Genomic DNA, 12853 nt, shown 5'->3' with positions numbered 1-12853 from the left:
ATACCCTGAGTGAGGTCACCGTCTGTACCGTACGGTGGCGATAGCAGTACCTACTGCCCCACACGAATTATGCATTAGATCTGCTGTTACCGATTCAGTGCTTGTATAAATAATTTAAGGATTTACTCACACTAAATGCAAAAAGTATCTAGCTTTAAAAATCTATTGAATATCCTGCAGGGCCTAATAGAATACTTGGTGCGAGTGTGGAAGAAGCCGCCGCTCGTGTATTGCGACTTCCACGGGCACTCCAGGAAGAAAAACGTGTTTTTCTACGGTTGCGCGGGCGCAGAGAGCTGGTGCAGCACCGACAGGATGGGACTGGACGAACCTGTCAAATATCTTGTAAGTACAGCCCGCAATATGTTGCTAATCAATGCCTGTATATGAAAAAAAATAGCGTGGTATTTTCACCACGACTTTTTGTTCTTGATAAATAACTTGCGATGGAATCAAAAACCAACACTCACAATCGTAGATACCATTACGTGCACTCTAAACGTTTCGGAAATAGTTACCAAGGCATAAAGATTTCATAAAATTTAATTTAAAAGAAATTTCAAATACTAGAAAAATACTTCAAATTCTGCTTGCGAGAATCTAGCTACAGATTGGGCATCCATGTATGACCCCCCCCCCTTCTTATGAATATTCATTCATTGTTTCCCAGTAATCTTGGGCGGGAGTAAGAAAGCCGTGGTGTAAAGCAAATGTTTGGACATTAGAAGTTATCTTGTAAACAAAGTTACAGATCCTGTTTGTGCCACATCCTTGCAACGAACGACTGGCGTTTTTTTAGAAAACCCGCTTACGATACCTGACGGTTCCGTTATGCGCAAGATCGTAAAAAGCTTGGAATTAATGTTATCTTTTTATTTCATGATATTATTGTACCAACGTGCCAGAATATATCTCTTGAAATACTTCCCTTTTATTACTAGCCAATATAACACATATTTAGTTTGGTGGATTTTTTTTATTGAAAATCAGAGACGAGACGAGCAGGAAGTTCAGCTGATGGTTATTGATACGCCCTGCCCACTACAAGTGCAGCTCAGGATTATCGAAAAACCCAAAAATTCTGAGAGGCACTACAACTGCGCTCGTCAACCTGAGATAGAAGATGTGAAGTCTCATTTGCCCAGTAATTTCCCTAGCTACGGAGCCCTTCATACCGAAACACAGTAATGCTTATACATTACTGCTTCACGGCAGAAATAGGCGCCGTTGAGGTACCCATAATCTAGCCGGCATCCGGTGCAGAGGAGCCCCCCACTGGTAGATGTATGTAGGGAAGAGAGTGTTAACACAATATTAGGTAGTAATAATATTAAAAATAAGATTTAAAAAAAAATGTATTTTATTAACTATTTCTCAAGGTCAAACTTAATAAAAAAAATATGCTACTTTACTGCAGCTAAATAAAATATGCAAACGTGCGAGTGTTGATTTAATCAGGTTAAGGGGGTGTACAGATAAAGTGGGACATTTTCGAGTGATACCAAACTATGACATCATAATTCAGTAACAAATTGAGGAATTTCATCTCGTGTTGCCACTAAATGGATCCCTTATAACCTTTTTTTAGGAATGTAGAAAAATAAAGCTTACATATAGGTGCCTTAGTATTATAAAACCTAGCTGGTTTATAAGTATATATCCTTTAGGAAGCGAAATAAGAACATTTTGAACACAAATAAAATTTGAAAACAAAATTTTATGAACGACTAGCTGACCCGACAGACGTTGTTCTGTATATAATAAATAAAATAATGTTTTTATATGAATTTGTCAATAATATATCATAACATCAAAAATTACTTCGTAAAATATGCACCCTGCTGTCGTAATGAAATTGTTTCACAGCAGAACTGTCAAACCGTGCGTCAATAAATTCTCTCATAGAAATAATGTATGGACACATTAAAGGAAAAACAAATTTGTTGTTTTTTTTTTAATTTAGCAGCATTTTCCTATTTATTCACCTTTTAAACCTTCTCTGGACTTCCACAAATAATTCACGACCAAAATTATACAAATCGGTCCAGCCGTTCTCGAGTTTTAGCGAGACTAACGAGCAGCAATTCATTTATATATATAAATGTAGGACCTCTCGCGTTCCGTGCGAGTGCCCTTCCAACTGAGCTAACCGTTCGAGTGACGTATCGTTATAAAATCTTGTATGCTTAACACAGAGTAATCTGAGAGTTGAACACAACTCTCAGATTGTGGCTTCATCTACAGGATCTACTTTGATAACCTTCTCAACCCCAGTATTGGCATATTAGGAAATTGACTTGAGATGTCGCTCTTGCAAAACTAAACAATTTGTTATGTTTTTAAAGTCATAACCCTCACTACTAGAATTTATACGCAAATATGTAAAATAATTTTCAATGTTTTCAAATTTTATTTGTGCATTAATTTAACATTTGGACCAGTTTGTTGACCAAATACTTTTTCCTTGTTCCTTGGTCTGCTGGCTCTATTGGCTGGGAGATACTGGTGCTAATTCCAAGGCTTGAGCTAAAGTTTTCAAGACATCAAGAGTTTTTTTAACGCCCGTTTGATGTGCTTTTCCTTAGCTTTATTTGAAAGATATCTTTTTTGGGTATTTCTCCTTAATGCTGGTATGTATAATGAAGGTTGTGTTGTTAGATGCTTCCGGCGCTGATGCACCGGATATCGCCGGCATTCGCACTCGGCTCATGCTCATTCCGAATAGAGAGGGAGCGAGAGAGTACAGCACGTGTCACGGTGTGGAGACACCTGGGAGTGACTCGCTCCTACACTATGGAAGCATCCTTCTGTGGCTTTGATAGAGGACCGTATAAGGTAGGCTATTGTGGCCCTTCATTGTTTAATATTTTCTAATATTTAAAATAAAATTATTTGATAAAAACATTTTCCATTAATGTGTCTCAATAAAAGTATTTATTTTACAATATCTCAATAAAAATATATTAACAAAACACAGCACAGGCAGTATGAACCATTTCAATACATAGATATCGTACGATTTTTTTAACGTTTCGGATGTTTTTTAACGGCCTATAACGAACTTATAAATATTCAAATTATTTGTCATTACTATTATTTATATTATATATCGAAATTTTGGTGTTTGTGTTTTTGTTTGTTGGTCGAGGGTGATCTCTATAATATGGCATCATTTGGCGCAATTTCATTGGCAACATAAGTACTTCATTGTTATAGAACATAGAGGATAAAATGATCTACCAATACAGTTAACATGGTGTTCGTCTAACGATAGCTGTCAATGAGAAAACCTAATAAGTACTTATAAACACATTGTTATAAAAAAATATAAATTTGAATTTAATTAAAACTACCTCATTTCAAAATTCACTAAATTTAATATCAAAGACGTTTGTAAAAGTTATTAAAATTTAAATAAAATAATGTAATGAATAAAATTTATATAAATAATAATAATAATATGTAAATGTTTTATATATACGTATAATGTCGATATGGATAGAGAAAATTAGTTTTATTTATTACTAGAACACAAACTGGATTGATCAAGTAACATTAATAAAAACACGTATTCTTAGACAGTAAATACAAGATTACAATACCGATCTATCATTCATCTTTCATATTAAACGAAAGCATCAATTCGTTATAAGTATATTAATTAACTCGATGCGCCGATAACACACAATTAGTACTATCGAGAAGCTATTTCCAATAAGTATTAAAACGGAATATTGCGAGATTGATGGTAAGGATAGGACGCTCCTGACACGAGGTCTAATTCATCTGCCGACTTGGAGATCTGCACGATATCTGCGCCAAGTCGTGTGCTCTCCATCAGCGTAGTGTCAGATTCGATTATTTCACTTAATCGTTTAAATTCCTGAGCTGGCCAGCATAGCTTTCCTTATTATAATGGCAAGAAAAGATGAGGTGCGATTGTTTTATGAATTATTGAAGTGATAACTTCTCATGGAAGAAATAGCGTCAGAAAAAATCAATTGAAAGAATTTTTAACAGTCACAATTAACAACAAGCCATTAAGGCTTTAAAATGGTTCTAGAAATTCCAACTGTATTACTTTATTTATTACTACTTTTGTAATAAATACTGAATAAAAGTTTTTGGAAATTTTCTGAAACATTCGATAGGTTACGGTTTCATCGTCCATTATTAAGGCAGGCAAAGGGTTCATGCCCATACAGCCAACATATTCATTAATATTTAATCATTAATGTTTATTAAAGCCGTCTTTGAAAGATTTTTAAATGACATACATCTTAAAAAATTGTTGCTTAATTTTGCTACCATAAGCCAATTGTTATACGATTATAATATAATGATACTAATAATATTATGTTATTAACACAAAATTTTAATGTACCTACTACATATTCAAGAATCGTAAGTAAGAATCAAATATATTTATTAAATAACCTTTCTTTACATTATTATTTTAATGTACATAAAAACTCAGAAAACTACAATTAATAGTTCAACTTAGATTAGTTTATCATTTCTGTCAGGCGTCCTGAGATGCACACGGTAATTTGTTTTTATTCTAAGCTTGACGGTTGAAAGTGTATCTCTATTGATAGTAAGAATGACGGTCTTATCAAGCAACTCTAAACATGACTGTATGAAAGGTATTTAATTAAATAATAGTAGGTTTTACAACGAGTGTACAAAACGAACCACTTTTTGGCTCCAGACCTATACAGCCTACTATTAAATTTGTAATATATATATATATATATATTAAAAATTATATATACTAAAGTAAAGTAAATATTATAAAATAACAAATTCTATCTCTGAACTTTTTATTGTGTTTGGCTGTATGGCTCATTTTCTTTGCCTTAATATAGATACATTTATGAGTAGATACTTTTGTGCACTTATGCACAAAAATCGATTTTGTGCAGCCGATATCGTGCACAAATAAGCAATTTCAGAGTATATTCATATGGACCATCGACAAAATTGATTCATGACCCATTTTACTGATAATTCTTTAAAAAAAAAGGATTGTGTGGTCTTATGAAACCACGGTAACAGTGAAACTTTTTTCACATTATAGACATTTTACTAAAAATTTTTGGAATAATATTCCATTAAGGGTATAAGAATCGCTTTATCAATCTTAATTTTATGCTTGGAAAATTGGAATCATAATGGGAAATAATAATAGTAGACTAAGTCACCAACTAATATTTTTATTGAACTCTGTGTCTTAGCTCTGGTTATAAATATTGATTGAAAAGGATTAAAAATGGTGAAATTTATATATATATATATACTCAACATTGCTGCTCAGGTCAATAAATATCCGAAGCGTTGCAAGCATAGATTCAAATGCAATCTATGTAGTATCGACAGAATTGAATTTTTATGGGTAACGTGGGCCTTAATGTCATTTTCTACAGTTATAAAAAAACAAGTAGGTCGAAATTCGCTTGAACATAGATTTCCTAATAACCTGTTATCATTTCAATAGACACTGACAGTAAGAAATAAATAGTAATAGAAACCTGACTGTTTTTATATTTAAAGTGAAACTTTTATTACATCGTTTCAATCTTTTTCGTCTGTGTGTTGCATGTCGCGTGACGGTCGGGCGGCGACTATAGAGTATTGGGAACCAGTCACCCCATGTAAACTGTATATCTATATATATATATATATATATGCATTATGAATAAATTAAGAATCTCGTAGTGAAAAATGATCACCATTCATTTTATTTAAACAATTTGCGATTTAGTTAAAAAATACATAATATTTTGGGTTGTGGAAAGGTTTCCGAAGTTATATAATATCCCGAAAGACCGCCGGTCATGTTAACGCGTCGTTTCACGACCACTGTTCCGTTTAATACTAAATCACTACTTACAAACGCGGCAATGTATTTCTAGTATCTTATTTAGATTTCTATGATTTAATTATATTATTTAATTTAAACATACAGATACCCAGCACGCTACACTTTAATTCTTGAAAATAATTTCATTGAAAAATAAAAATGCAACTTGCTGGCATGTGAATAAATTCAACCAACATTAATACCTATTCAACTCAGCATTAATGCAAACGAAAAGCTAATCTAGAGCATTTATCATTATTATTGCAATGCATTATCATAACAAAATAATGAATGGCTGTAATGGGATATCATTAACCAGCTTTTTGTTATAAATCATCGCGGTGCCTTTTTCTCTCGTGGCAGCCTAGTACAAGATGTTTTAAGGATAAGCGAGCCAATATATTAAACGTATTCACTAATCATGATTTACTGTGTAGGGTTTTCATCTCAACACGCTTCATCTGCAGAACGTTGGAAGCGATTTTTGTGAAGCCCTTAACGGCTTAAGCGACACGGCAAGTAACGTCGACATCCAACTTACGAAGGACTTGAACGGGTAAGTTTTTAACATTTTTTTATGTGTTTATGACTATAATGGACGAGGCGAGCACGGCGTTCAGCTGATGGTAATTGATACGCCCTGCGCATTACAATGCAGTGCCGCTGAAGATTGTTGAAAAACCCAAATATTCTGAGCGGCACTACAATTGCGCTCGTCACCTTGAGACATAAGATGTTATTTGCCCAGTAATTTCACTAGCTACGGCGCCTTTCAGACCGAAACACAATAGTTCTTACACATTACTGACGACCTGTATAGCCGAGTGGTTAGCGATCCTACCTACTAAGCTAGAGGTCCCGGGTTGGAATCCCGGTAGGTGCAAGCATTTATATGAATATGGATGTTTGTTTCCGAGTCATGGATGTTTATATGTATTTATGTTAGTTAATAAGAATTTATGTATGTTTAAGTAAGTATATTGAAATTAAATATATCATTGTCTTGTAACCCATAACACAGGCTATATATACTTAACTTGGGGCAAGATAATTTCTGTAAAAAGTGTGTCAATATTATTATTATTATTACTGCTTCAGGGCAGAAAAAGGTGCCGAATGAACTGAACAATTAACATTCAAACTAAAATTTTCCAACATATAAGTGTAGATAGACATTTTTCTTGTTACTTGGTTGAGTTCTTGTGGCACGGTCGGATCGTTTCTTAAATATGGTCGTATTGTCGTGGGTAATGCTTCTGAACGGGCGCTGCTTGTGTTGTCTAAATGATCCTGTCTTCTGGATCTCTGCAGCATGTTGTTAAAATTAAAGTTATCTTAAATACTTATACTTAAATTCTCAAGCTCAGGTGGTTAGAGCACCGGCACGGAACGCCGGAGGTCGTGGGTTCGAATCCCGCATCGGTAATAAATTTTTTTTTTCAAATTTTATTTGTATATTAATCCGAGAAGTGAGGGTTATCACTTTAAAAAAAAACAACATATTGTTTAGATTTACAAGAGCGACATCTCAAGTCAATTTCCTAATATGCAAATATTGGGGTTGAGCAGATTATCAACTGTAGTGAATCCTCCATCCTGTAGATGAAGCCACAACCTGAGTAACCTGTACTGCATTCTTTTTCAATTGAATGTTTTTAAGTATCTGTTTTCAAACTTTAAAACTTGCAAGCTTGATTCTTATTTTAGGTATACCTAAAAAGTTGATTTTTTTTGTAAAACTTTTGTTATAAATACCAAATTACTGTCAATTTCCCTTTACATTATTATTACATGTAAGTTGACCGGACACGTCACTCTATATGTATAAGGAAGATTATTTTTAGTGGAAAAGACTTGGATTAAGGATTGGTCTTAGCTGCGCTCCTACTAGTACCGCACTACCTACGAACAACGGCTTTTTTTATTAAGGCAACTATTAGCAGCTTGTGTGAGTGGCAACTTGACACTCAATGGCAATCTTTAAAAAAAATCAATTGCGCTTCGTGTTATTTTACATTGAAATTAATAAAATACAAAACACTTACTGATGATATGTGATCCCAGTGTCTTTCTTACTTCTTGTAGTATTATTTTTCAAAGTTTTACTACGCAAACCGGCGTTTTAGTTTCAAATATTAGCAAAGTTTAACAGAACTTGGGAGTTGTATTAGTTGCCATGACCAATCCTTAATCTAAGGGAAAAGATTTACCTACTTATGTGCTGAGTTTTGTAGTTAATAAGTTTTCAGGTATAATATATTATGCATTATGAAAATTTAGGCATTTATGATAATTCTAATCAGTTCTCGTATTAACGCGTTGCACGCACATGAAATGTTAATTTTTATTCCGGATACCTATACTATAATGTGCCTTTGTAATAATAAATAATTTCGATAAGTATGACACTTTAAAAATCATTAAATGAACTAAATGGCAAATTCCACCCACATGTTTTTTTGCCTCGCACACAGGGATACCATCTGTCCGGTTTAATCCGGACATGTTCGGACTGTTCGAATTTTATCCAGCACTCTAACATGTCCAGATTGTATTATTGTTATTTACAATATAGTTATAACCAGGGAGCGTACATTTCATGCCCGTTTCGTCATAATGACGTATTAATATAAACACACAGAATGTTTCAAAAAACGTAGTGACAGATAGTCTATCAACTTTTGATTCTAACATAATAGTTTCTGAAATATAAAAAATAAGTATTTAATGGGATGGAAACAAAATGCCTCATTGCTCTTTTCAAACTTGTTGACTACGGAGAGGACGAAACTGAGTGGATAGTACTTAATGTCATATTACACAATGAAGCATTTTGTTTTCAACCCATAAAATACTTATTTTTTATATTTCAGAAACTACTACGAAACTAACACGCATAATTAAAAACCAACAATTCGTTTTTTTCCATCCTGTATATAGATTATATGCCGATGACAGACGTATGACGCTTGGCGTGTAAATGTACGCTCCCTGGTTATAACACTACGAAATTTTAACGTGATCTACTTAAAAGTCCAGACTTTCATCTAAATGTCAGGACTTTTCAAATTACTAAATGGTAACCTTACTCGTACAGCCAGTTTGCGGGATCATTAATCTATTACCGGCTGCAGTTCTCCTGAACCGATACGATTTAGGAACCCTCAAGCATAGAGCTCTATGGATACTCCCATTTTAAAGGCCGGCAACGCATCTCTGAACCCCAGGTGTTACGGATCTCCATAGGCGGTTGCATCACTACTTTCCATCACCCAAGTCATGCCCGTTTGCTCCCTCTTGAAAGGCATTTATTTTCTCAAAATTGATTCCTTTAGAATTCTTTTTGATGTCATTTCTAAAATATACTAGATACCTACTACTACCGCTTCGGAAACAAATGGCGCTCTGAGAGAGAAGGGGAAAGAAGAAACTCTCCCAACATTCTTTTTTTGCGCTCTTTTCAATAAAAATAGACAATATTGTACAGTCATTCCTATCGCTATAAAATAATCACAATCTAGTCCCAGGCTGTCCGATCATTTAGATATTCAGCAGTGGAGTAATAGGATTTACGACAGAGCCGTGTTCTTATAAAGCATTTAAATTTATTTATAGATAATGCCTGAACAGTGGCTGGGACTTTATTATAGAAGTGTATACATTTACCCTTAAAGCTACTATGTATCTTATGAAGCCTACTAGTATTAGTTACAAGCAAACCCTTATTTCTAGTGTTATAATAATGAAAATCACTATTAAGAGCAAAAAGGTGACGATTTTTGTGAGTTTTTGTTATATAAAATAACTTGGAAAGGTTAAAAATTGCGTTGCAATTACTTTCACTTAATATAAATAAGAATATTTTACGAAATACAAGACTAGGTCTAAATTATATGTTAGCATGCTAATCCGAAACATGTATAAAATATATATAAAGCAATCTAAGTATTATTTTTAGCATAATGCCAAATACTGTATTTTTACGATGTTCTTACGTTGCTTCAATTATCTAAATAAAATATTACGTTTATTTTATTAATTATGAGTACTTTTCGCATCGCAATAATGAGAAGAATAAAGCCAAGATTTTGATACTTTCGGTTACATAATATTATGACAATCGTGGTGGGGTAATTTATTTATGAAAATTACAGTAACAATTTCACGCGTTTTTATCATTTAAAAAGTATTTTATTGAAGTTATACATCTTTAGGCGCGTTATGAAAAAATGATGAGAGTGAAATTTTAAGATGCACGCGCATCACTGTAACACAAAAGTAACGGTGAAGTTGGTTCCTAAAACATTCTGACGTTTGCGACATTCGTTATTTATTTATTTTTTGTTTCTTCGTCCACTGTTAGGATAGGCAAAGGGTTCAAGCCTGTACAGCCGTATTCGTTATTTAATATTTAATTGTCAAAGCCATCGTTGCAAGATTTTTTCAATATTGTTCGTGTTGAATAGCACGAGGAATAAATAATTTTAAGGATTTTTGCTTTGTTAGGCCAAAGAAGTAATTAACGCAAGAAGTTATTCTTGCGTTAATGCATAAATACACACACACTTTTTTTTTCAATGAAAATACGGTTATCACTCGTACATACGGTTATTTCTTAAGGTTAATAATTGATTCAAAATCAATGTTAGAATGTACGTCGTATAGGCAATATTAAAAATATAAAGTCTTGTTAGCAACAATCACCAACACTGAACGATTCCCGCGTAATTATTATAATAATCTCACATCACACTGTTGTATGCCACACTGCGCTTTGCATAAAATATTAGTTTGAAATGAAGGAAAAAGGAATGAGTGAAGCGTGAACATTTGTTTTTTGTTTGTTGTGTGCTAACATTTACTAAGTTCTTGTATGCCAACATAATTAATGCAATGTTGTTCTTGTGAACCATCAGTCTCCATTATTAAACAATCGATCTAATGTGTTGTGAAGCATTCTGCGTGAGGGTGATGCCGGCCATCTTGGAAAGCCGCGCTTTTCATATAGTTAATAGTTTTATCTAGTTATATATTCTCAAGCCTTTAATTATGTACTGTGAAGAATTTAATGGAAGTGTCTTAATTGATAAGAGAAACATTAGGAGATTTTTTTAAGAAATAAGCATTTTTACTGTTGCTTCTCATTATGTTCTTGATCTAAGTTCTTGTTAATGTTCTATATGTTCATTAGTACATTGAGGAATTTGCTAGAAAATGTGACAATCATTATGTTAACACGAGGAACAAACATAAACTTTATATTGTTATGCCTACTGCTAGGTTAAGTTGAGTTAATAAGCATATTATTGGGCGATGTTTATGCTTCTACAATAAGATCCCTGAAAATGTACATAACTAATGTGTTACGAAATTTAAAAGAATTGTTAAAAAACGTTTGTGTGGGACAGGTTACTACAGTAACCTATAGCTTTTTAATGATATTATACCTGTATTTAATGATATATTATATATTTGTTAATGATACCGCAGACTGAGAATGAAGCGTTTATTTTACGATATTACATTGTAACCCATATTTTTATTAAAAAAAAGCCTTCTATAAAAAAGATTCTTGCGCCTGTTCTTCTCAAGTCTGAGGCAGTCTATTTTGAATGGGTGGTAGTTAATGACGTTCAATAAGTGATTTTGAATAGTATTTGGAATAAAAATATTTGAATTTGATAGGATTATTGTGTAGATAAATTATACGTCTAGATAGAGAGATACTGCTAGACAATAGATGAAAACATGCCAGGTTTATTTCTTTAGTGTGCGTGACAAGCTACGTCTTACACTTATTACTTATTTTGTCAAAGAGCCCAAAAATTAAATAGGACATGAATGTACAAAATTTAATATATTAGTATCTGATATTGAGACTATGCCTCTAACGCTCTTACCACTAATCTAAACGTCCGACTGACGCATGATCCTTACTTCTCGGTGTGTTTGTTCAACTCCCGCCATCATAAGAACTAAGAAAGAGTGCTGAACCAAATTATACTTTCTTATATTAACTAAAATAAATTTATTAGTATTATTAACTAAAATACCTATACTATTATATATTATTTATTATTATATATCTTTATATATCTAATATGTACTGTAATAACGCCTACAAATCATAAGAATTTTCCAACATCAGATTTATTTATTTTCGGAATAAGTGTAGCCCTCTCAAGCAAAAGAATTGAGAACAATAGATGACGAAGTTATATAAAAGTAAATAGCTAACATCTAAAGTAGAAAAGCATTTGAAAACCGCGCAAATTTTTGATAATAGGTACAGTTCACATAGGCGAAACCGTATTTAAAATGTGGTAGAAGTTTAACATTAATTATTTAAATAAAATATCTTGCATAGAAAGTTTGTATTTATATTAACTTACTAATTATCATATTTATTACCATTGCTAATTTGCAAAACTCCATTTTTAAACACATACGAGTAGTAAAAACTGTATTGAACTTTCACGGTTATTCACTAAAATTATATTATATTTATATGAGCGCGGAAATAGCACTTCAAGTCCGACTCCATTCTAGCACTCTACAAAGATTATTTATAGTTGGGCCGCATAGTTATGGATTGTTGATCTGATCTCTAACATCTACTCTACATACACTCCAGTATCAGCTCGAATCATTTTACCGCGTGTAGAGCTACTCAAATTTGGATCCTGTGCTCTGTGAACGGCTAGATCACTTGGCGTTGCGAAGAGATATCGCTTCATTGTATTCATTAACGGGGAGTGTTCCAAAGAGCTGTATGACCTGATTCTGCCACCGAATTCAATCTTCGCACTACATAGCACAAAAAAGGATATCATTCCCATTATCTGGATGTTCACTACATTGCTGTTTTCATTCCTTTATAATTAGTCAGGTGGTTTTCATCGCAAAGGACACACTTAACTTGATCTGATCTTGTCAATGTGGGCATTCATTTGATAAATGATCACCGGCATATTTAGTGCACTTGGAAAT

At 33.2% G+C, this 12853-nt stretch overlaps 1 protein-coding gene across 6 annotated transcripts in view; it reads left to right on the top strand.

Annotated features, from left to right (window-relative positions):
• LOC126966573 (cytosolic carboxypeptidase 1-like) overlaps positions 1–12853 on the top strand; it is a 135020-nt gene that overhangs the window by 120854 nt on the left and 1313 nt on the right. For all 6 annotated transcript variants that reach the window (XM_050810704.1, XM_050810705.1, XM_050810701.1 and 3 more), the window contains 3 exons: positions 181–345; positions 2659–2835; positions 6301–6419. In XM_050810704.1, the coding sequence (XP_050666661.1) occupies positions 181–345; positions 2659–2835; positions 6301–6419 (461 nt within the window). The remainder of the gene's footprint in view (positions 1–180; positions 346–2658; positions 2836–6300; positions 6420–12853) is intronic.

Source organism: Leptidea sinapis, chromosome 10, assembly GCF_905404315.1.
Source record: "Leptidea sinapis chromosome 10, ilLepSina1.1, whole genome shotgun sequence".
NCBI lineage: Eukaryota > Metazoa > Arthropoda > Insecta > Lepidoptera > Pieridae > Leptidea > Leptidea sinapis.
The sequence above is the reverse complement of the archived record's forward strand: the minus strand, read 5'-3'. Positions and strand labels throughout refer to the sequence as shown.